The 24,483-nt window shown below is 40.5% G+C and overlaps 1 protein-coding gene across 1 annotated transcript; it reads left to right on the plus strand.

Annotated features, from left to right (window-relative positions):
• Positions 1-979: 979 nt before the first annotated feature.
• On the plus strand, positions 980-24,222 carry dctn2 (dynactin 2 (p50)). The gene is made up of 14 exons (XM_050038023.1): positions 980-1,221; positions 1,553-1,621; positions 5,779-5,875; positions 7,781-7,842; positions 8,129-8,227; positions 10,977-11,137; positions 11,812-11,965; positions 12,224-12,289; positions 12,642-12,680; positions 14,269-14,346; positions 15,380-15,451; positions 16,514-16,616; positions 18,267-18,358; positions 23,371-24,222. The coding sequence occupies exons 1-14, from the start codon at positions 1,186-1,188 to the stop codon at positions 23,455-23,457; spliced, it is 1,215 nt and encodes a 404-aa protein (XP_049893980.1). The 5' UTR covers positions 980-1,185; the 3' UTR covers positions 23,458-24,222.
• Positions 24,223-24,483: the final 261 nt, after the last annotated feature.

Raw genomic sequence — 24,483 nt, forward strand, 5'->3', positions numbered from 1 at the left:
GCCAACATTGATGCTTTGTCATCTAATCCAGTCATATGACAGGTTGCCACTAGTGATGCCACTGTCATCCTATGTTATATGTAATAAAATTATGGTGTGTGTCAAGTGCAATATAGTAGCCTAAGTGATAATATGAAAAGCAGAAATACTCTTACTCTGATGTTATGTAATTATTACACTTTTCTTTACATATGATATAAAAAAATTCCTGCACAAATTACATATATAATTATATTTACTATGAAATAGATTTTCATAGTATGAACCAAATGTGACTTTAGGAACAGAATTGCCTACAATAATGAAACATTTATAGAGTTTTTTTTATTTATTTATTCAAGATTTTTCCAGATTTTAATACAGTTAAGCAATTGTTTCTACCCCAACATGGTCCCCAAAATGCCCAATTATTTTGCATTGGAAAATAAAAAGTAGGCCTAGATAAAACATTACAAAACATTGTAGCATGAATTATTAGTAAATTAAAAAAGTATATAGCAGTACTGTCTCATGCTTCATACTACTTCTTTCTGCATTTACTAGAATATGCTACTTAAAAATTACTTTTGATAATGTGGATTTGATTTTTCCACCGAGTGAACCATCTTCTTAATCGACCATCTTTGGCCGTTGATTGCGTTGTTTGCTCGTACCTTTAGCGCCACCGTGCGACCACTCTCCTGCAATTCAACCACACATTTCTTGAAAATAAAGACTGAATCATTTTGTTGTTAAAGGCAATTAATTGTTGAATATGCTGTGAGCACGACAATAAATGTGCGTTTATAGGGAAAATCTGATAAAACGATGTGCGAAACATATCAAAAAGGGACCGTTAACAACGTTAAATCGTATTGGTCAAACAGAGCGCATGCGCATAAACGCCTCACTTTTTCGGGAGTGTTTGTTTTGTTGGTCTCGCTCGGCCGTTGAACGTTTTCCCATTGATGTAACGAGCACATCACCGCCCGTTCTCCTGCGCTTGTATGAAACCCAACGCACAGGCTGTCAAATCAAGCTAGTGACCACATCAGCCTGGAAGCCTCCGCCGGCTGAGAGACTGCTGGCTCATCTATCGTTAGCTTTTGTTACAGTTTGATTCTGTTATCGACAGTTTGCACGTTTTAATAACGGTTATTATATTCTGTAGTGATTTGTTGGTCTCGTTTTTGCTTCCCACTGACAATGGCTGATCCTAAATACGCAAACTTGCCGGGAATTGTAAGTGGCTAGCGCTAGCAGACAGATTAGCTAGATTGCTAACGTTACTTGGCAATGCTAGCTCCAAGCTGTGACAGCTAAGCTAGCTAACGTCTATGCACTTCACTCTGTTATCTCCTTATTGTTTGCGCCTACTATACAACTAGCGTCAATAATTGCAGATTCTTAGTTGCTAAACTGTCAGTTAATGTTGTGTCTTGTGATACAAGCAACCAGAGAGCAAGTGCTAGCAAATACGTGTTGTTGAATGGGCCGGGGCGTTGGCCAGGCTAGTGACAATAAACGGGATATCTGATCATTTGATATATTGTTTACCTGATTGTTTTATTAGGCCTTTAACGAGCCGGATGTGTATGAGACCGGTGACCTCCCAGAAGATGACCAGGCTCAGTTTGAGTCGGTGAGTGGACGTTTTGTATTCAATGTTAGTTTACAGACTGTTAGCAGATTCGCTGCATATTAAGCTAACCTAACTAGCTAACAAGTGTTTACATCTGATATAACGGAGATAGCACTTAATCCTTGATTGCGATAAGTGTGCATTATCTGTACCATGTTTAAACACCTTACCATGCAAGTACTTGTCTTACTATTACTAGTGACATGACAAAGCACTGATTGTAGTTTAGTATTACTTTATTAACAGTGATATTTAAATTAAACAGCGTCACTACATTTGTGCTGTCCTTACTAACTTTGTAGGGCACATTAAAAAATGTTTTGTCCACCAAAATATGTAACATGAAACCTATGACCTCTTGAGTTTATTGATACATAATCTGTAAAGCTTATGAATCTTCCAAAAAACATATATATATTATGTTAATATTTCATTAAAAAATGCAAAGATGTACTCTTCACATGACTATTTACCTTGTCCTTCATATATTATGCATATTAGCCTGTCTGTTCATTCATACAGGAAGGACTAAAACCCTTCCCTCAAGTCCCATTCACGCAGCCTCAAGGAACAAAGTCTACTGTCGCAGTTTATAACTATGTCATCGTGATGGTCTTGTGATATCTGTTCTCACTGCTATCTAACTGTAACATTAAGCAGAGTTAGTGGTGGCTTTGTGTGAGTACAGTCCTTTTACAGTGCTAATAATTAGCAGTAAACAGCTGAGAGATGCTGGTCTACTTTTAAACATGTCTGGGCTATTTACTGACCAGCTGAGTGAATCCTAATTGGCATTTTCCCTTCCATGTTTCCACATTCCTTCTTCCCAATCCCTTGCCCTTGATTTGACTCTTGCCCACCCCTCCTGGGACCCTAGTTTGTACAAGTAAGACTGGCTCCATTTTACTCTGAGTGAGCTTAATGCCATGCCTTTTATGCATGTTTTTTTTTTAAATCTCATATCCATTTTTCCTACCTCTATTGATTGGGATGAAATGAGAAATGGATCGATGGAGTGACCCTTCTGTGTGCTCTGTGATTCATCAAGTTGTGATTGTTTTGAAGTGCAAGGAATTGATTCTTTCCCCCCTATTTGTTTTGCTCATTTAAACTTTTTAAGGGAATAATGATGTTGATGGGTCTTCAGCGGCTCTTTAATTTGCTCTTTCACTGGGTCATGCTTTGACAAAGCAGTGAGGGCTCAAGTGTGTGTCTGTTTGAGTGTGACTGCACTGACAGGAGATAGAAAAGTGTTTGTTTTAGATATTTCCCCTTTTAACCTGTCATCATGTTCTAACAATTGCTTCCTGCCTAACTGCGCTATTCTGACTAACTGGATATTATAAAGGCCCCTGTACACTGTGTGATAACTTGCAGATTGATTCCACATCACATTTTGAGAGATGGAGATAATATAATAAAATATGTGCTGAACTGTTTGGTGAATCCCTGGTAAATCATGGTGCTAAGTAGAGATTTTTTAAATATTATTTTTCCTTCCCAATACCTGAACTTGCATATAGGCTGATACCGAGTACCAATCCAGTACCAATGCATTAAAAAAATATATAGATTTAACTGACTTTGGATGGATGTGAAATGATTGTTGTCATTTTTGTATGGCATGGCACAGGTTAAACCCTTTGTGAAACATTATCAAATACATATACAAATATATATAAACATATAAAAAAATATCGACATTTTGCTAACCCTACCTACCGGTAATCAGTTCTTTGCTGCTCTAAAAAAGTAGTTGCCAGCGGCTGCACAGAGCAACTTGCTATGTAGGTTGCTGTTTTAGGGCGGCAAAGAAGATTTCCTGTATATCTGATTTCTATCTGGATGGGAAACTACTTTTATTAATGAATTACATGGTATTGGATTGGTGCATAGATGTGCATACTCGCCGATACCCAATCCAGCATTTTAGACAGTATCAGAGGCATTTCCGATACTGATATCAAAACAGCTCTGGTTTTAATGATGTCAATAGGATAAAGAAATGCAAGCAGAAACATGGCATCAACTTGTGCAGTCCAGCTGCGTCACTCTCGTATTTTGAAAATGCAGTGGAACAAAAAACAGGCTTTGGTATGGTGCTGGCACGTCTGTGTTCACAAAATGTTCTTCTTTGTCAGAGCTCCACAAACTGTTTTGTTTGCCATCAGCCTTTTAGTTTATGCCTACTACTTAAATCAAATATTGTGCTTATACTGTTGTGTTGGCCAGTGTGTTATATGTCATTTCATAAAGGGATGCACTGGATTGGTATCTGCACTAACACTGGCCATATTAGGTAGATCAACTATTGGCCAGATGTGACTGATCCACATTGAGATGAAGGTTTTTTAGTCAGTTTTTATGCTTTCAGTTACATAAATTTTGTCACTTTTTAGTGCCACGCCTATCCCTGACCTGTCTCTAGTTTCGTGCTATATTCCGTTTGGTTGTTTTGTAGATGTTGACTGTACTAATAGCAGAAGTCATTTAAAATTTGTCCCAAATTTCTGACACTTCTGTGGTCACCAGTACTCTAAATCAGCCACTGGGGGAGGTATTTTGTAGTGTGAACTAAAACCACCATCTTGAATTGATGACCAAAGATATCATTACGTGTTTTTTCTGGGACAGCCCAAAATCACACAGTGTACAGGGGCCTTGACTTGGATATACTTCATTAACAGTGCTGGTTTAGTTTAGCGGAATAATTTAGGATGAACAGCATGTTCTTAAGAAATAACTCACCCTGATGAATGATTTATAATCGATTACAATTTCTGTAACAGAATGCATTTTACAGGTTTTAGGCCGTTCCTTGTCCTCCTTTTAAGCACCCTCAAACCACACGTTACCCTTCACTCTGACTCATGGATTGTCTTTTAAAACACCAACCCCCTGCATCCATAACATAATGACGTGAGACCTGCAATGCCCTCCATGAGAGCATAAGGTCGCACTGCATTATGAAGTGCAGTACGGTACCAAAGGAGAAAGTAACTTGTTTGTGTTAATGGACCATCTTACCACCCTGAATCGGGGAAGAGAGAAAGAGTTGGAGACATCATAAGCAGTCTGAACAGTGTGTCTCCAGGGTTTTTAGCAGCAACACTCAGAACACTGCTCTCTTTCTTATCTTTCCCCGACCCTGGCCAACTGTTCCTGTTGTGTGCATGGCATGTGATAACCACATTAATCTGTGTTGTCTCTCTCTCTCCCCCCTACTTTTTTCTCTCCCTCTGCTCTTCCGTTACTTTCTCTAACTCTCTTTGGAAACCCAAGGAGCTGGTAAGAGCCTGACTAACTCTCCTCCTCACTCTTCCTCCTCCTCCTCCTCCCTGCATCTGTGTAACTGTCATTTGTTGTGTGTGTTTTGTTGATCTGTCTCCCTTTTTTTTTTTATCCGAATCTGTGTGTGAGCCCGGATTCATGTCATTTATTTGTACATGTCAGTGGTGTTTTAATCTTACCCATAGCCTGTAGATCATCATAATTGATCACTAGGAAGTTTTGATCAAATGATGCACTTTTTTTGTGCTCCCCCCAGAATCACTAATCACAAAGCCGTCATTTAGAAAAGAAAGCGTTAGCAGCTTCCAGCTTTTCATTCACATAACATTGATTTTACCATAGTAGATGCTGAATGACACATTTTTATAAAAGTTGAACCTTTTTAAAGATGGTCTGAAGAGTCTACAATCAGGCCTAGGTAAAACTGTGGCTGTGAGAAGCATCATTTTGCACATTTGTCTCTTGCCTGCTGGTACTCTAAATTATGTTGAAATAATCTGCTTTTGGACAAGCCTAAATAATTGCTGTGAAGCTCTTGCAGATTCTTATGATTTATGGGTACAGTGGCTTTTAATTTCTGAGGGTATCTAATCTTGGTAAGCGGTGATGCACTTGTTGACTTAACCGCATAATTCAGTATCCTTTAAATCATTACGGGGCAATGATCAAGCCAAGTGTAGAATTTTCTCTCTGATAATAGCGACCTGTCAACATATTTCAAGTCTACCTTGGGCTTTGAGACTTATGGCTCACTGGCTCAGTAAGCCAAGGCTCATTTTGAAGCCTTTGCTGTCTGTTTAGTCTAACAGCCCTTTTAGGATCTGTTTATGTCTATCTGACTTTATTCCCTGGTGTTTCAATGACAGGAGGAGCTCTGCAGTGACAGCGTGGAGAGGATCGTGGTCAACCCCAATGCAGCCTATGACAAGTTCAAAGACAAGCACGTCAACACCAAGGGGCTTGGTCAGTTCATAGTTGATTGTAAAATACTCTGAACATTATCTTTTTTTTTTTTTAGTCATAATTCATTGAAGGTGCACTATGCAGGATTTCGTGCTTACTGGTTGTAAATGCAGCTTTCAAACTTGGCCCCTCCTCCCTGGCTCAATGAGACAGAGAGCAGCGGTGGTCAAGTGAGCTAGAGAGTAAATGAAGTTAGGGAGTGGCGTTAACGAGAACTGCAGTGAATTTGTTTTTATCCAATTGTTTCCCGGTGGTTTCATTCTAAGGCACAAATAAACAAACCCACACCTCTGTACAACCATGCAGGAAGGTGCTGCATTGCCAGATTTTCTATGAATTCCACTGAAACGCATGGTTGTGTGTGTGTGGCTCAACCTTGCCCTCGCTCAAACAGACACAGTGACCTCACATCCACAGAGCAGAGGAGAAAAACTGCTGCTGGTCATTATGTTTTTATAGAGTCTTGACCTCGTGCTGCTGCTAGCTGGGGGCTGCAAGCTGCTACCCAAAGGTTAAAACCTAGAAACGTCCCAAACAAACCAAAATAAGAAGAAAAAAAGAAAACACAGACAAAGGGCAGAGTCTCTGATAGACATTGCCACACACTGTGAGTGGGGCATTTGTGATGATTGAGAGGGATTACTTGTGTGAGTCTATAATTTCTTTTTTGGTAGAAAAATCCTGCATCATATGCCTTTAATTTAACTAACATATTAAGCTTACACAGAAGTGTAACATCACCTTTAGTAGGGATATGGTTTGCTTTTTACAGAGTGCTGTTTCTGTTCTTCAGTCTACTCTCATTGGTATAAATGGGGTGAACCAATAATAGAATCACCTGCCTATAGAAAGCAACACATGTCAACAGTGCCACAAACTGCAGTCTCCAACATGACCATACATTTTGATCAGCACCTCTGATTACACTGCTTTAGGTTTAGTTATGGCACATGATAAACAGGCAACTGAGTGTATTTCCTTTATTGGAAATGCTTCTGAGGTTGTCATATCCTTATATAAAATACTTAAGACAGTCTTGTGACCAGTAATCGCCACAAATACGTACAAAAAGTACATGTAAATACAAAAGCCATACAAAACAACACCACTGTCATCTTTTTAAGAATACCTTTTGCATTTTTTAGCTTTTAATAGATGAAGAAATTGGCAAGAGAAACATAAATGACTATTGTTTCCAGACATACACAGTTAAGAACAACTTTGCAAAACACAAGACTGGCAGACAAAGTTCACAGTAAGGTCAGTTTTACATACATAGCCCAGTATTGCAGATCACAAGTTTGCCTAAAGGGGCTTATAATCTGTACAGCAAATGTCACCCTCCTTTCTTTTCAATCCACACTTAGGATAAAGAAATACTCTCCCAAAAAACCTTTAATGGGGGAAAAAATGGAAGAAACCTCTAGAGGAGTGGCAAAGGGATTCTTTTCCCAGAAAGGACAGACATGCAAAATGTCGTGTCTAACCAATAACCTATGTAATATAATTACAATATAGACAAACCAAATTACAAGCTATACATAGAATGTAAACATGCCACGAAGAAAATGGATCCAGGAAGATGTCTTGCCAGGTGTCTCCAAACAGCTAGAGCCTGTGCCACATGACCTCCTCTCCACCCTGTAGCTTGGAAAGAGGACAGACTACACAAACACACAAGAGGCATAACTGAAGCTCATCATTCACACAAATAGGAAACAAACACAAGGAGGGAGGGAGAGAGTTGTTGCTTCAAATGCTGCTCTTCTGGTACAGGTCTAACAAAACAGGTTCATCCCTTTGTTGATTTTGAGCCCCAAATCATGTTCTGGCTCAGACTGGGCTTTCCTCCTGACAACCAGTCTGTTTTTGTTCTCTCACAATACATTTGTCTCCTTTTCACAGACTTCTCAGACAGAATCAGTAGAAGCAGAAGAGTGGGCTATGAGTCAGGAGAATTTGAGATCGTGAGTACACTCTGTTAAGCAGAAATTCATTACTTCACTTTTTATTCTTTTAGAAGATGTTCAATTTCAGGGTAACGGCACCATTAGGATTTATATTCCACTCGCTACATATGTTTTCTGATAAAGTCAGGAGTCTGATCTCTTTGTTTATTTATTCATTTTATTTGTAAAGGGACCACGTGCAGTATTAAACATAAATATAGCTAGAAGCCAAATTTCTGTGCTACTATCACTGTGCTGTTGTGTAATATTCATACCATTTCTCACGTCTCTGAACATTGTTTAGCTTGGAGAGGGCTGCGGAGTGAAAGAGACGCCCCAGCAGAAGTACCAGCGCCTGGTGAATGAGATCCAGGAACTCACTCAGGAGGTGGATGCTATCCAGGTGAACTGACAGCGAGACACACACACACACACACACACACACACACACACACTCAAGCACACCCCTCCTTTGCCTGTAGGACTTGGCAAGGGATGGTACACGCTGATTATCCAGCCTTTATCTTGCTGTCTGCACACAAATTCAGTAGCCCTTCACAGAGGGATTTTCCTCCACTCTGCTCCTTGACCGTGTCATCATGTATTTATTCAGAGGAGTTCAACCTTTTAGTTAGAACAGTTTCAGAGTTGGAATATATATGTCCGCTTCTTACTGTTGTACTAGAGACCTGAGCTTGTATGGCGTGTGCACTGAAGCCTTACATTCACCCTGAAAATGAGTTGATTAAAACTCGTGCAAGAAATTGCTTTTCAGACTTACAAAGACCCCTCAACCCAGAAACTAATTAAACCTCGGGTGTCATCAACTTGGATACGCACGGAGCAGGGTCTGCTGCTCTATGAGTCTAACACCAAGTTCAAGCTGTGAATTGGCTGTTTTTGTGACAGAATCCGTGGGTTTTAGCTCATGCAGGTCATGCTGGCAGAGTAAGCAGCCTGTCTGTGGGGAACAAGCTGCTTCTCTGCTACATGCTCTAAATTTAAACTGTGAAAGACCTCCTCGGAGCAATTAATTTGCTCTGAGTAATGTGTGTCCATTCACCAGGGTGAATGTAGTAAATAAACAAGTCAACTGCAGCATGTATGGGTGAAAACATACTGTGATTTACGTGTATAGACCAGATTAACTGAGCAATAATGAAATAATACCATAGTTTAATGATAATGTGCCTAAGTGTCATGCAGTGATAACAACAGAAATCTGACTGCACATGTCCAAAGCTGTGCTGGACAATGCTTGATTATTTCACCTTGCTATTGTTATTGTTAAAGGAACATTCTGGCAATTTTCAACCTCGTTTTCTCATTATTGTGGCTGTTTTGAATATGGGTCAAAAATATTTTGAACCCGTTGTAGAGATTCAGGAAGCAGGACTCCAGCAAAAATATATCAAGCAAAGCAGCACAAGCAGCCTCCCACAGTTTCCAAAGTAAACTTCAATTTTACATAAATAATTGAGTCTAAACAAAAGAAAACACAGAAATGAGCCCTCTGTATTTAGTCATTTAATTTGGTTAGCCTTAAAGTCGAGATGAAATTTGAAAAATGCCTTTTATACCACATCCTTGGCCATATTGTGTACCTTTTAAACAATATGTGCCAAAAAATCATCATCAAGTCATTCAATCATGTTTACCTCCTGTTAAACAAGATATGACATGTGCTTTCTTAAGATAATACCAAACAATTTCAACAAGTAACATAAGATGTCCTCCGTCTGAGCTAAGATTCATTCATTCATTAGCTAGCTAGCAACAGCATGCTACGTCAGTGTGTCTGTAGGTGTTTGCCACCTCAGACCTTGTTCCGTTTCCCCAAAATACCATGGTTACAGGCCTGCTGGCTTGTATTTATTCACTGTAAGGAAAGTGGTATTTCTGACAGCTCCAGATTAGGCACAAGGCATTTTACAGTCGACTGTTTCACCAACTACATGGAGCATACAATGGGCTTTGTTTCTCTCTACCTGACAGATACTGCTGTCCCATCGGTGTACACTGCCAAGGCCTCCTCTACTATAATTCTCCAATGGGACACAAACTTTTCAACAACAAAATCAAATTCCTCCCAATCTTATATTCCACCTGCCTATCCTGTTTCACTTGGACAGATGTCACAATACTGAGGCTAGATACTCACCTGGACTTTCAGGGTGGAATGAGTAGGATATTCCTAAAACTCATATAAAAATAATCCCGCTCAATCAGTTATGCAGGATTCAACGTAATTTTTTTCTTCATTTGCCCAGTCAGGCAAGTGTCAGAACTTGTCCAAAGTCAGTTTTACTTGCCCCTTTACAAATTGTTAATTTATTCGCGATTATCAAATAACAGCAAAGACTAAAGTTAATTGTCATTAAAAAATAACTTATTTTATCTGCCTTGCTCTTAAACATGCAGCAAAGTGCACAATACATCATTGGAGTTTCGTCCACATCCTCTAACGCCACCCAACTAAACTCTTGTTTCCAGGATAATTGAAATGCTTGCTTGTGCTTCAGCTAATAAACTTTGTCTTTACCCGTCACCATTTATTTTATTTAATTGCCTGATAGGTACTGCGCATGTGCAGCTCTCAGCGGAGATAACGAAGATTTACCAGCCTGACATGGCATTTTACTTGCCCAGTAGAACTGTGTGGCAGTGTGAGGGCAGGAATCTATAAAAAAAAGTAGTGTCCAGGTGTCAGATCATAAGCATGCATAAAAGAGGAGCTGTTGAGCCAGGGAGGAGGGGCCAACACTGAACGTGTGTTTGCAAACCACAACCAACAAATCCCTCTAATTCTGCCTTAAGTAGATCCCTATGCAGTGGAGTACAGCAGCTAATCCCAACCTAGGTTAAAAAATACTGGAATATCCCTTTCCTTTTGTGCTGTCTGATGTATAATGTCAGTGTAAACAGATTTACTTTATGGCTAGTGCAAGAATGCATGTTTATGTACACAGTACATCGTCCTACTTTTTGAATCGGCATGGGACACATGTTCTCTATGAACGACATACCTGGTTAGGCGAGACAGACTTCCAGTCCTTGATTTCATCACCCTCTGTGTTGTTGTTCGGATAAACAACTGTCACTGCTTTGTGGAACTCAGTTAGTCAACCATCCCGGTGTCTCTCTGCTTCCAGGCTGCGACAAAGGAAAGCAATGCAGAGGAGCGCCTGACCCCGGTGGTACTCGCCCAGCAGGCAGCGCAGCTCAAACAGCAGCTGGTTTCTGCCCATCTTGACTCTCTGCTGGGACCACAGGCACACATCAACCTGGCTGACCCAGATGGTGCGCTGGCCAGGTGAGCTGAGAGGGAGGGTGTCAAGACAATAAAGCAAGAGGAAAAAGCATCTGGAATCTGAAACCTGAAGCTACAATCTATCAGACCCTGACGGAGTGATGAGCCAGTGGGCAGGGGATGGAGGGAAAGAAGATGAGGAAATAGAGGAAGTTAGGAATAGGAGGTTGAAGGGGAGAGCAGAGGGAAATCCATTTCGATGAGCCTACTATAACCCAGATATACAGCAAGGAGTGAGAGAGTAACAAGGCCAAGGCAGTACAGCTGGTATCAATTGCCCACATAAACCCCCCTGATCTCAGTGTAGCACTACCTGGGGAGCACCAGAGCGGATGGCCAGATGATTTAGGATGGGAAATAAAAACTGGAGAAGGTGGCAGATTAGCTGAGGGAAGCCATAGTGAGAATAGAAACATACTGCTGCGACATGTCAGACCACAACTCTGAAATGAAGATAGAGAGGGAACAGTGACAGCGACACAAGTCAGAGAAGGGGAATAAAAATGGATAAAAAAACTGCTCTAAAACGATCCAAGCTCACACTGACCTTGCAGTTTACAATAGAGCTTGGAAAGATTGGTAGCAAGAGAGAGAGGAGGGGGCGCAGCAGCACATGGAGGTGATAACAATATTGAACATATAATCCTTTTGTGTCTCCTCTCCCTTCCCTCCTCCAGGCGTCTGCTCACCCAGCTGGAAGCGGCCAAGGGCAGCCGTGGCAGCTCGGCAGGAGACAACAAGCCGACGGCATCAGCGAAGGGCCCAGATGGAGTGGTACTCTACGAGCTGCACAGCAGACCAGAGCAGGAAAAATTCAACGAGTCTGCCAAGGTAAAGTGGAAAGGGAGGTGGAGGGTGGAGGGAAGCAGAGTCAAGTGTCTGGGATGAATGCACTCGTGAAATGAGCAAATGTTTCAGCTGCGCGATCCGCTAGACGTGTTTGTGTTTTGGTTCTCATGAGAGGAATGTCAGAATATTTGGTGGTAAATAAACGGGACAAAAGGCGGGAAAGTGTGTGCGTGTGTGTTTGTGTCTTGTGGGATTTTGTTGTCACTGCCAGCCATGTGTTGCCTTGTTCCGTCCCTGTAGATGGCGGAACTGGAGAAGCGTCTAGCTGAGCTGGAGATGGCTGTTGGCTCAGGATCAGACAAGCAGGTACACACTGACTTACACAGAGTCTTTACACACACACACGCACACACACACATCCTCTCTAATTCTTTTCTCTTTCATTCAAACTAATTCTGTTTATCTCCTTTGCTCTTTCACTTTCACACCAGTAGAATTTTCATGCTCCTGTTGCTGTGTAACAATCCACTAAGAGTCAAACTGAAATCTTCCACTTGATTTATGTAAATTGTGGATGTGGCTTATTTATTTTCCCACTTTGTACCTCTCAGCTGTTTGTCTATGCTTTGTCTTTATATCGAGAGCAACAAAACACCAGAGTCCTTTTATGTGCACACATAGTTGGCAGATAAAGCTAATTCTGATTCTGATCATGCAGGGTCCTCTGAGTGCTGGTGTACAAGGAGCCAGTTTGATGGTAAGAAGTCAGTACTTTCTTCGGGGTGGAGTCTTAGGGGTGGACGGTGTAAACTGTATAGAAAGTAAACTGCTAGAGCGCACGCTGCTTTGTTTTGTTAAATAAAGAAAAAAACATCTCTGAAAGAGCTGCACACAACAAAGAGGAGTAGGAGTTGATAAAAAAGAACAGGTGCGGCCTCCAGTGTACGAGCATAGTCAGACAGTGAGCAGAAAATGGCAATTTACAAATTATGTCATGTTAGTGTGGTTGCAAGGAGTGGTAATACAAGCAATATTTCCTGTCACCTCACATCAAAATATGTTGTGGAATATGAGGAAAGCAAAAGAATGCATCCTTCGCAAACGTCAGTTGAATCATCGAGCCATGGTGGGGTTTTTAAAATATTTTTTACAGCTGATTTGCACACTAAATGTTCTTAAAATGTCTCTGTCCTGTATGAAATATGTCCCAGTAATGCAGTTAAGAGTACAGTAATAGTAGGGCTGTCGCAATAACAGCAATATCGCAATACCGTGCTAGTGACAAGCTAACTGCAGGGTCCAGGCAACTGCTACAACCGCTATGTTCTTCCCTGTTTATCTACACTACACGAAAAAGGCCAGCAGTGTGACGAGGTGCTGAGAGTCTTTTCTTTGCTGAGTGCTGTGCGTTTGCCATTTTTTTCTGGTCACTAAGAGTTGAAAAATATTCAACTTTGGGTAAAACGCTGCAGCCACTCGTCACTGTTACTTATAACCTCGCCGTCCAGTAAAAGTGGAGGATGAGCGTGCCAGATACCACAAAGTCCAGCCATCACATCCTTCATGTACCAGTACTGAGCACCAACAGTAGAGCACAAACAAATACTGAACTCACAAAGAGCAGTGGCTCTGTCCTCTCTCCCTTTGTGCTTCAGCCTTCCCTTTATCTAGAGCGAGTAGGTTATTGTACCTTGTGCTGACAGTTTTACTTTCACAGATATTACGTATCCCTGCAACCAAAGCGGCTCAGCTGAAAAATCGCTGCACACCTTATTGCGCCTCATTGCTCTTCTGTGCTCTGCATTCAACAACAAAGACTTCTTTTTAAAATTGTGTCGCCTTTGTCTTTTAAAAAGCAACAATAAGGTTTATTTACAAAGTACCGAAATCAGGATGAAAGAAGTAATTTGCAAAAACAACAAAAAAATGCAGTGATGCTGAAATATCACGCTGTTCAGCCTCCCTTAATCACCTCTGGGAGAATCTCTTCATCACACGCTTTTATATTGAAATTTCAAGAAAAGACAATATACCAGGATATGTACCGTTACCGTCCATGCTTCAGATTATACCTTGAGATACATTTAAGCCCATACCGCCCAGCCCTACACCTTATAGAGCTTGTGCCTGAATTCATAAGTCTGTGTATGTGATGTGCAGCCAGAGAACTGGGTCATGCTTCAAAGATGAATGACATCAGTTCTGCCAAGTTTGTTTATTGTTGCTGTGCCAGGAGTAAGAGCAAGAAGTTTTGTGTTCAGGCTGATATATAACTCATGTGTGTGCCTCTGTGTGTGTGTGTGTGTGTGTGTGTGTGTGTGTATATGTGCGCTTGTTTGAATCAGGACACCATAGAGCTCCTGCAGGCGAGGGTCAGCGCACTGGACTCTGCTACTCTGGATCAAGTGGAGGCCAGACTGCAGGTAACTAATCCACACACAGCATACAGCACAGGGTTAGGGGGTAAATGGAGGCTTTTGATTCCAGTGTCAGTTGCAATTTGGTTTTGCTTTCATTTATACGTTGTGTGTCTTCTAGAAACTTCATGTTTTGAAAGAACTACGTTGTTTTGCCGTCTTACAGCGGGATCACTGATCGATAATTTATCTATTTGCGTCCAATACAGAGATTAGTCCAGGTGCAACAGCCAACCCAGCAAATCCAAAGCTCATTAAAAACTTAAATACACATTGTATCATGTGTATCTAACAAATGTTGGGCACTAAGGAGGTCTGCACGCTGTTAGGCTCCAAATAAATAGTTTATTTCTCTTTTTATTTTTCAGGGCAGTGCTTCGATCTACGAGCTCTTCAGGCAGGTGTGAGAGAGAAAACAGGCGTGTGTTGTAGAGGCAGTAAAGAAGTACATACAAGACTTACCTGTTTTCTCTTTCACACTTGCCTGAGGAAGATCTTATAGATCGAAACGTTGCCTTGAAAAGGGAAAAAGAGAAATAAAGTATTTATCTGGAGCCTAACAGTGTGCAGAGCTCCTTTGTGCCCTGCAGTGAAGTATTTTTTTGTCTCGCACCTGAATAGTTTAGCCTGGATGTGGGCATACAAATGTTAAAATATCGAACGTGACAGATCCCAGCCTTTCCTCTGACTCTTGTATGTATTGATATCCACTATAGCTTGCCCACTAAAAGGAATCAAAAGGTACATACAGTGAGAAAGTCTTAGTGGTTATTGGAAGGTGTATTTTTTTCTATTTGGACTTCAGCTATGACCCTACAGTAATTCATTTTCAGACAGCCCTACACACAGTATCGTTATTGACACTGGAGAATGAGCAGTGCATTCGCTTTGTGGTGAAATACCAGTAGATACATTTAAAAATGTATTTACTTAACTTTGAAAATATGCTAAATTTCCTGTTTTCTGTCATGCATCTGAGTCACTCTAAACAGTACCTCTCGCACCAAACAAACAACTTTCCTTTTTTCTCTCCCCTTAGAGTGTCCTCGGGAAGATGAATGAGATCGCTAAACACAAGGCAGCGATCGAGGATGCTGAGACACAAAACAAGGTTTGCAATCCCTGCACGTCCATCAGTGCAAACTAAGTGCAGTAATTAACTTTCAGGGTTACACACTCCACCTGTGATTGCTCCGTTACTGAGCACATAAGGATGGAAGACTTCTGGAAGATTCCTGAAATCATGAGAGTTCAGCTTTCATCAGGAAGTTGTATAATATGTCCAATAATCTTGGAGTATCTTGAAAGATAATCTTGCTAGTTCAGTCTTAGCGACAACATATTGGTTTAGAAAACTAGTAAGTGACAGGGTCTGACAGTCGGAGTAGCACCATATGTTAAATGAGAATAGTGCTGCCTTTAATAAACAGCTGGCTTCAAACAGTCAGAGCCAAACTGAAGTTTATCTTCAGGCTTTTTTGTAATTTTAAGTCAGTAATAAATCCAACTTTTAAGGGTTTTCATGTTAGATTCAGCTGTGAGATCATCTTGTGTGTCTGTGGCAGTGACTGTTTCAAAGTGCTGTACGCTTAAAAGGCCAGTAGATGGCAGAGCATGATAATTATCGTCATGGTGAATGAGGAAGTCATGCAGAGAGATTTATTTTTGATACATAAAGTTATTGCTGTCTGAGCAGCTGCAGTGTTTTGACGTTGTAAACAGGGTGTGCAACTACATAACAGAAGAAGAATAATTTAAAAAGTAAATAAACATGCTTTAATGTAAATTGTGTATGATAAAGTCATTGGACCCACAACAGACCGATGTCTTCTGCCGTAAAATACAGCAGAAGTATTTCTAGTATTCAGTACCACAGAGTCGCCAAGTTGAGTTTGAATTCTTGGGGTTACTGTTTATTATGATAATAGATTCAGGTTTTTATGTAAGCTTGACAGAAAGTCCCCACACTGCTTTAATGTAGACTACACAACATGATTGTCACTGTAAAAACATATTGATCATAGAGTTGTATAAATTTATTAACCGTTGTTTATTTATATAATTTACAGTAGAATATTTATCAGGAAGGTCATATCTGTAACTTTTGGGAACATAAACAGCTGGTGGGATTTATCTTGGTTATTCAATGTGCCTGTTTGTGTTTTCTTGTCAGGTGTCGCAGCTTTATGACGTGGTGCAGAAGTGGGATGCCATGTCCACTTCTGTGCCTCAGGTGGTGCAGAGGCTTGTCGCTGTCAAGGAGTTGCACGAGCAAGGTAACACACAGGAGCTAAAACTGGTTTAGAAGGCGATAACCCAAGACTTGCTTTGTGTTCTCACATAACTCTCTAAGTCATGGTGTTTTCGGACCAGAGGAATTTTATCACAGATCTAAGAACCTGCCTTTTTGTTGTGTCCGCACTGTAAGAACAAGGGACCTGCACAGTTCTTACAATACTGCTTTGAGGGACTTTTTTAGCTCCTATTTCAGAGAGGGTATTCTCCCAACACAAGAGGAATCATGAGTGACATAATTGTACATTGATTGGTCAGACACATGAGCTAATGCAACCGCCATTTTTAAAAAGCTCATTAGCCATGTAAACAAGAGACAACACTAAACACAAACAGCTTGTAACAAAGAAAATGGAAGAAAACACAGACTTTACTGAGTTTATGCAAAGATGGAAGTACCATACGTGATTTTGCCTCATCAAAACGAAATTCAACCGTGGCCCGACTTCAGCGTTCCTTTGAGTGGTGCAATGCAAACAGAAAATAAAAAACCTTGAAGGTGTGTAGTTTTTGGAGCTCCCCAGATGGCATTTCCTCTCAGTGAGTCCCCAAAACTGTTTGGTCTGAAAATACCTGATATTAGTTGAGGTTGTCACTGAACCCCATAACATTATATGAATGTACTGGTGTTGAGTAATTGGTTCATATTGCAAACACTGTAATAATATTGCTCTGGGGGCCCATTTCACCCCAGCAAGGATCATAACAATGAAAACTTTGATAATTTATGTTCTATTCTTTTATGTGGGGGGAGAAGAACCTTGAAATGACACCCATGAGAGTTCAAGGAGAGGATGTATGTAGGTTAGTGGGGGGTTGGGAGTGGCATTAAAGATTCAAAGTATGTAGGATGTAGCCACAGAACATAGCAGGGTGTGAACCCGGATCATGTTTCAGGCGGCATGTGTGTGTGCCGGGAAGTCAGACTCGGCCAGAAAGATTTGCATTTGCAATGGGAGCGTCTGAGTGCGAGACAAAAGATGAAAACTAAGCGAAAATGGGATTCAAACGGATAATGGAATTAGACTAAACCATGCCATTCTATTATTACAAAGGGCAAAAAATCACTGAAAGGGAGACTCAGAATGGTAATAGAATTAGACTAAATCTAGCAATACTGTTAAACATGCCCTCAGGGAGAAAGAGATGCATGATATTATATATCACATTATCATCTTTTTATTATTTAGCACATGAAAGCAGAACCTTGGCATTAATAGATTATATTGATAATTCATTTCTGAGAGCTGAAAGAGGTCATTTATCATCCAGACTCTCTTTGCACTGATCTGTCACAGTCTGCAGCAAAAGGCTTCCTCGCTCAATGGGGTTTTAGCCGCACTGAATTTATTTTGCTCTATTTTTCTCTCTAGATTTTACTTTACAGATGAAGGCAAACAACTGAAATAATCTTTCAAGCAGTCATTCATCAGTTTCAGATTACATTTGTCTCCACACTCCCTCACTCTGGCTGAGGACAAAGACAATATTGCATTTTTAAGCATTTTTATTTTTAGTTTTTTTTTACCACAAATTTGTAACTTTTAGAACTAATACTCCATCTTACTTCTACTTTGTCCCTCTCTCTTCTCTCGCCTCTCGATTCCACCTCATCCAACCCCACCGTGTAGCCATGCAGTTTGGCCAGCTGCTGACCCACCTGGACACCACTCAGCAGATGATCAACAACTCTCTGAAGGACAATAACACTCTGCTAACACAGGTAGGAAGTTCAAGATCCATTGCACAGTGGGGACAACATAAATCAATTTAACACTGCTGGAGTGTGGCACTTAACTTCAGCAGTGTTCAATGTTCACTTTGGGTGTGAGCTACGACAACATAGGACTGTCAGACTTAAATATATAGACCGAATCACTGTGAAGTCGCACAGTCACTTCCAGGTAGACAGCTGGCAATTGATTTTATCTGCGGAGATAAGTCAAATCGGCAAACTTGTTTTCATGTTTTAGCCGTAACTGTAACATGTGAAAATATATCGCTAAACACAGTGGTCCAACTTGTCTGATGTTGCTGCTGTGCTTATTTTATGTACTATGTTGCTTTGCTATCATCTTTGATAAACCAAATCTGCCTTCACAGAAGCTAAGGAATGTACTGCTGTGGATGGGGGCCACAACAAAGTGTATTTTAACCACCTAAAAAAATCAATATCATTTGAAGTGTAGACTATATTTTTAATTTTTCCTCTGCATTCCCTTGTAGCTTAAACCAATGGAATAGATGCAGCGGTAGATCAGCAACCTCTTTGCTCTGCTTAGTAAAATTACTGTTTTTGTCAGTGGAGTCTGGTGGTTTTGAGGGTGTTTTCACACCCACCCTCTTTGGTTAGGTTCAATCAAACTCAAGCTCATTTGCCCCCTAAGTGCGGTTCATTTGGGCAGGTGTGAACACAGCAATCACACTTGGGTGTGCACCCAAACAACAGTTACAAACAAACATTGTTTTCTAGTTGGAGCCGCGCTTCATTTTCAAACTGTATGGTTTGACTAAAATGAACAATGACAGCAATATAGTCCACGATGAGCAGCGCTAAAATCAACCTGCATAGTTGTCCCTCCATTGTGACATTAGAAAGTGTCACATTTATCTTGCAAGTGTACTCTTCTTCAATGTTTTGTTCACTTCCTGGATTTTTCCCGCATGGAAATTCTGACCAATCAAGAGCAGCTTTCTGGTGCAAGGCATTTGATCTGGTCCGCTTGTAAATGCTGCCGTGACAACATGAACCAACTCTAGGCAATGCACCTTTGTAAGAAAATTAGCCCCTGAATCGGACGAAAACAAGTGAACTCTAGGTCTGACAGCACCCTGAGATAACGGCTTCAGTTCCCCGTTAGAGAGGGCTGCTTGACCCCAAGAGAAAGATGTAATAATATTAGAAATATAAAAACTAACAGAGGCAGTGTTTTATTAGTGCAGTTTTATTTTATGTACGTGACGTGGGGTTTTCTACCCAGAAGTAAGCGTGAATAAACATTAGGTTTTGGTCTATGCTATGCAGGAATTGTCGGTTACAGTTTGTAAACTGTTCAATAAGACAAAAAAAGGAAAATACAGGCAGAGAGCAGAGTCTCTGCAGATAAGTACACCACCAAGCACTTCAAGTGGGTCATAAATGATTGAGAGGGATTGCTTATTTATAAGTCTATACATTGTTTCTTTAGGAAAATCCTGCATGAACAAGGCCAATACAAATGCATGCTTGTCTCATTCTACACAAAAAGATGTCAAGCAATGAAATAATTGCTATCACCTAGTGAAAGTCCGCTCTAGCTTTTTGTCCACAGAAGGTTTTTCACAGATTGAAAATGTCGGATTCATTAAAAAAAATAACTACACAATCTCAACTACTCGCAGAAACATCTTTGTATGTGTAATAAACAAGTGTAAAGACATTGGACATTGGAGTGTGTTGTAAAGGCAGCTTTTCATGGCCAAAAGTAAAACTAACAAAGTGCAGCTACCCATTATGAGGACAGAGGCTCTATAAAGCCTCAGTCAATACTCATCCTGTGCTTTCACAGTTCAAGGCTTCTGGCCAGATGGACAAAGCAGCGCCTTGTCAAGTAAAGCGTTTCTTTTTTAATGGTTTCTGTTGAAACTTACAATCTTCTGAAGTCAGAAAAGTTGCAGGTCTTTTCATAGACTTCAATGTACTGTTGAGTGATGTGTCCTTTGGCTTCAGAAGGTTATTGAATCTGACGTTAACATACTCACACAGAAAACATCTTTTTCTTTTGTTGGGAGCAATTATTCTGTGGCCTCCTGGAACAACACTGCCCTGTAATGATGGCTTTCCATTGCATTTTCAGTAATTGTGTTCTAACTCCCTGTGAAATTTACCTTACACATCCACAAAAGAGTTTGGGAAAATATTTACAAGGGCATCAACTGATAATTAGTTTTATTATTGTCAACCTGATCATTATTTTTTTTCAATCATCTATTGCATGAAATGCTGATGTCAGTTTTCAGGAGCCCAAAATGGCATTTTCAAATAGCTCGTTTTGTCTAACCAACAGTCAAAACTGAAAGATATTACATTTAAAAAGATATAAAACAGGAAAAGCAGCAAATCCGCATACTAATGAAGCAAAACCAGTGAATATACTGCATTTTTGGTTGATTAAAGGAGATCTGTACATCATTCAGATTATTGATATGGCAGCAAACCACTATTTGCTGTGTAAAGATACAGTGGAGTAATGGCTTTCTGAGCAGAGAATGAAGTCACGCTCCCTGTGGCGTAAACAGTGACGTGGGAGGGAAGCCGCGGCTGGTCAGTCCTTCGGTGATTCTCTCATAAGCCGCTCTGCACCATGTTTAAACTGCGGTTGAGCTGATATGGGGACATCGTCATCACAGAAGCGTACTGCCCACCTTCCATTTCCCTGTGTTAACAACATTAGCAACAGTGCTGACAGAGCTAACAGTCTTAACCTGGAGGTTAGGTGTTATGCTTCCACGATGACACCGTCCCGATATCAGAGGTAACTGCCACATCAGGGCAGTGCAGAGTGACAGTATTTAGCAAGACAGTGGGACACACACACAGGACTCACATGCACCAATGTGCACACGCAGCTGGACCATCTAACGCAACAAAGAAAATAGAAGCTCAGATTACAACACACGTAGGGAACGTGACTTAGTTCTCTGCTCAGGGCGCCAATACTCCACTATATTTTCACATAGCAAATAGTGGTTTGCTGATGTAATATTGCTCTGAATGTCACATACAGTGCCCTCCAAAAGTATTGGAACAGTGAGTCCAATTCGTTTATTTTTTTTGTAGACTGAAAACATTTGGGTTTGACATCAAAAGATGAATATGAGACAAGAGATCAACATTTCAGCTTTTATTTCCAGGTATTTACATCTGGATCTGATACACAACTTAGAAGATAGCATTATTTGTAACAGAACACAAAATTTTTAGGTGAGCAAAAGTATTGGAACATATAAACATAAAATAGATTAAAGTGAATAAGACTTAATATTTAGTTGCAAATCCTTTGCTTTCAATAACTGCATCAAGCCTGTGACCCATTGACATCACCAGACTTTTGCATTCTTCTTTTGTGATGCTTTTCCAGGCTTTCACCACAGCCTCTTTCAGTTGTTGTTTGTTTTGGGGGGTTACTCCCTTCAGTCTCCTCTTCAGCAGGTAAAATGCATGCTCTATTGGGTTTAAGTCTGGAGACTGACTTGGCCAGTCTAAAACCTTCCACTTCTTGCCCCTGATGAACTCCTTTGTTGTTTTGGCAGTGTGTTTTGGGTCGTTATCTTGCTGCATGATGAAGGATCTCCCAATCAGTTTGGTTGCATCTTTCTTTAAATTAGCAGACAAAATGTTTCTGTAGACTTCTGAGTTCATTTTGCTGCTGCCATCATGTGTTACATCATCAATGAAGATGAAAGAGCCCGTCCCAGAAGAAGCCATGCAAGCCCAAGCCATGACATTACCTCCACCGTGTTTCACAGATGAGCTTGTATGTTTGGGATCATGAGCAGATCCTTTCTTTCTCCAAACTTTCGCCTTTCCATCACTTTGGAAAAAGTTAATCTTTGTCTCATCAGTCCATAAAACTTTTTCGCAGAATTTTTGAGGCTCATCTCTGTACCTTTTGGCAAATTCCAGCCTGGCCTTCCTATTCTTCTTGCTAATGAGTGGTTTGCATCTTCTGGTGTAGCTTCTGTACTTTTGTTCATGAAGTCTTCTGCGAACAGTAGATTGTGATACCTTCACTCCTGCCCTCTGGAGGTTGTTGCTGATGTCACTAACAGTTGTTTTAGGGTCTTTCTTTATAGCTCTCACAATGTTTCTGTCATCAACTGCTGATGTTTTCCTTGGTCTACCTGTTCGACATCTGTTGCTTAGTACACCAGTGGTTTCTTTCTTCTTCAGGACATTCCAAATGGTTGTACTGGCTATGTGCAATGGCTCTGATTGATTGTCCATCTTCTCTCAGATTCACAATTGCTTCTTTTTCACCCATACACAGCTCTCTGGTTTTCATGTTGGTTCCACCTCTAAATGCAGTCTGCACAGGCAGAACCTATCCTACCCAATCTGAAACTGAGCTCAGACGTTCAGTGCTATTTATTGTTTGAATAATCAATGTAATTGGGAGACACCTGGGCAACAAAACACACCTGTCAGTCACGTTCCAATACTTTTGCTCTCATGAAAAATGGGTGGGTTCAAACAAAAGGTGCTATCTTCTAAGTTGTGTATCAGATCCAGATGTAAATACCTGGAAATAAAAGCTGAAATGTTGATCTCTTGTCCCATATTCATCTTTTGATGTCAAATCCAAATGTTTTCAGTCTACAACAAAAATAAAGGAATTGGCCTCACTGTTCCAATACTTTTGGAGGGCACTGTATGGAAGCTTTAAACTACAGAAACAGTAAATTGATTGTCAAAATGGTTGGCGATTCATCTTCTGTCCATCAGTTTATTGACTGTTTCTTTTAGTTCTAATATTAAAGTAACCATTAAGCCTTTAATTTAATTTCCAGAGCCCAAGGCAATGTCTTTAAAAGTCTTATTTTGTGTGATCAACTTTCCAAAAGATATCACTACTTTTCTAGATACTCCCTCCTCAAAAACTGCCTATTTTTTACATCTCTAATCCTCATCCGCTCTTTCCCTCTTCTCATTCACGTCTTCCCTAACCTGCTGTTTCCCCCTCTCTCCCCATCCAGGTCCAGCAGACAATGAAGGAGAATCTGGTGGCTGTAGAGGAGAACTTCGCTGCACTAGATCAGAGGATGAAAAAGCTTAGCAAATAAACGGTGGCAGAGTTGGGACCGGTTTGGGAGAAGAGTGTAGAACATGGACAAATCTGAGCTGGCTGGAGAGCACAGAGAGGGGATTGGGGGTTTAACTCTGTCCTTTCCGGCCATCCCTCTCTTGCTCTCTACTTTGCCTCTGCCTTTTTTTTTTTCACTAAGTGGAATGTTAGAAAGTTGGAAAAGATGGAATAACAAACAAAAAAAGGAGACCAAATGTTCTTGTCCGCCCTCCTTTCCTCTTCCTTTCTCTTGCATCAAACTGATATCAACTGAAAACACATCTGTCCACTCTATACATGCCACTGATTGCAGTCCCATGTTAAGCTTATTGACTTTTAGACTGGTTTGTTTTTATAATTATTAGTAAGAAACAAAAAATTCCTCCATTCCTTTCCAATCCTCGCCCTCTTACTGGATTTCTACTGTATAGTCGGGTCACACTAAATGGATCACAGTAATGTTGAGTTGATGGGTGACACATGTAAAAATGAAAAAAATATATGGGGATCTATTGTCTTCTAGTGTAGCAGGAGCACGTTTGTGCGAGTGTCAGGGCCAAGTCACGGGAGGAAAGCTTGTAAATATGCCTGTGTACCTTATTGTTTCTTCACGCTCAGTCGCTTGTAACTATATTATTATTATTATGACTGAGACCGGACACCACAGACAAACTTTTAATCTGCTTTGTCATTGCCTACAAGTCAACTGTATTGTACATCTGTGGTCATGGAAACAGATCAATAAAATAAAGCGCGACAACCTTGAGTCCTTTTTTCCCCCCCATGAGATGAAGATTATGCTTTATAATAATCACTTAAGTGCTGACATAGCTGCCCACTTCATACTTGAAGGGTTGAATGGAAAATTAAAAAATATTTCAGAGTACTGATTCTAAACTAAACCAAATAAATGTATTTTTTTTTAAGTTATTCAAGATGTCAACTATGAAAAATATCTCACAGGATAAGAGCACAGTGCAGACCTGAACACAAGCTGTACTCACAATCTTCACGTTCTGCTAAC

Source organism: Epinephelus moara, chromosome 24 (genome assembly GCF_006386435.1).
Source record: "Epinephelus moara isolate mb chromosome 24, YSFRI_EMoa_1.0, whole genome shotgun sequence".
NCBI lineage: Eukaryota > Metazoa > Chordata > Actinopteri > Perciformes > Serranidae > Epinephelus > Epinephelus moara.

Coding starts and splice junctions, on each gene's coding strand:
- dctn2 (XM_050038023.1), top strand. CDS start 1,186: ATGGCTGATCCTAAATACGCAAACTTGCCGGGAATT. Junction 11,138..11,811: donor CCAGATGGTGCGCTGGCCAG/GTGAGCTGAGAG, acceptor TCCCTCCTCCAG/GCGTCTGCTCACCCAGCTGG. Junction 12,290..12,641: donor GCTCAGGATCAGACAAGCAG/GTACACACTGAC, acceptor CTGATCATGCAG/GGTCCTCTGAGTGCTGGTGT.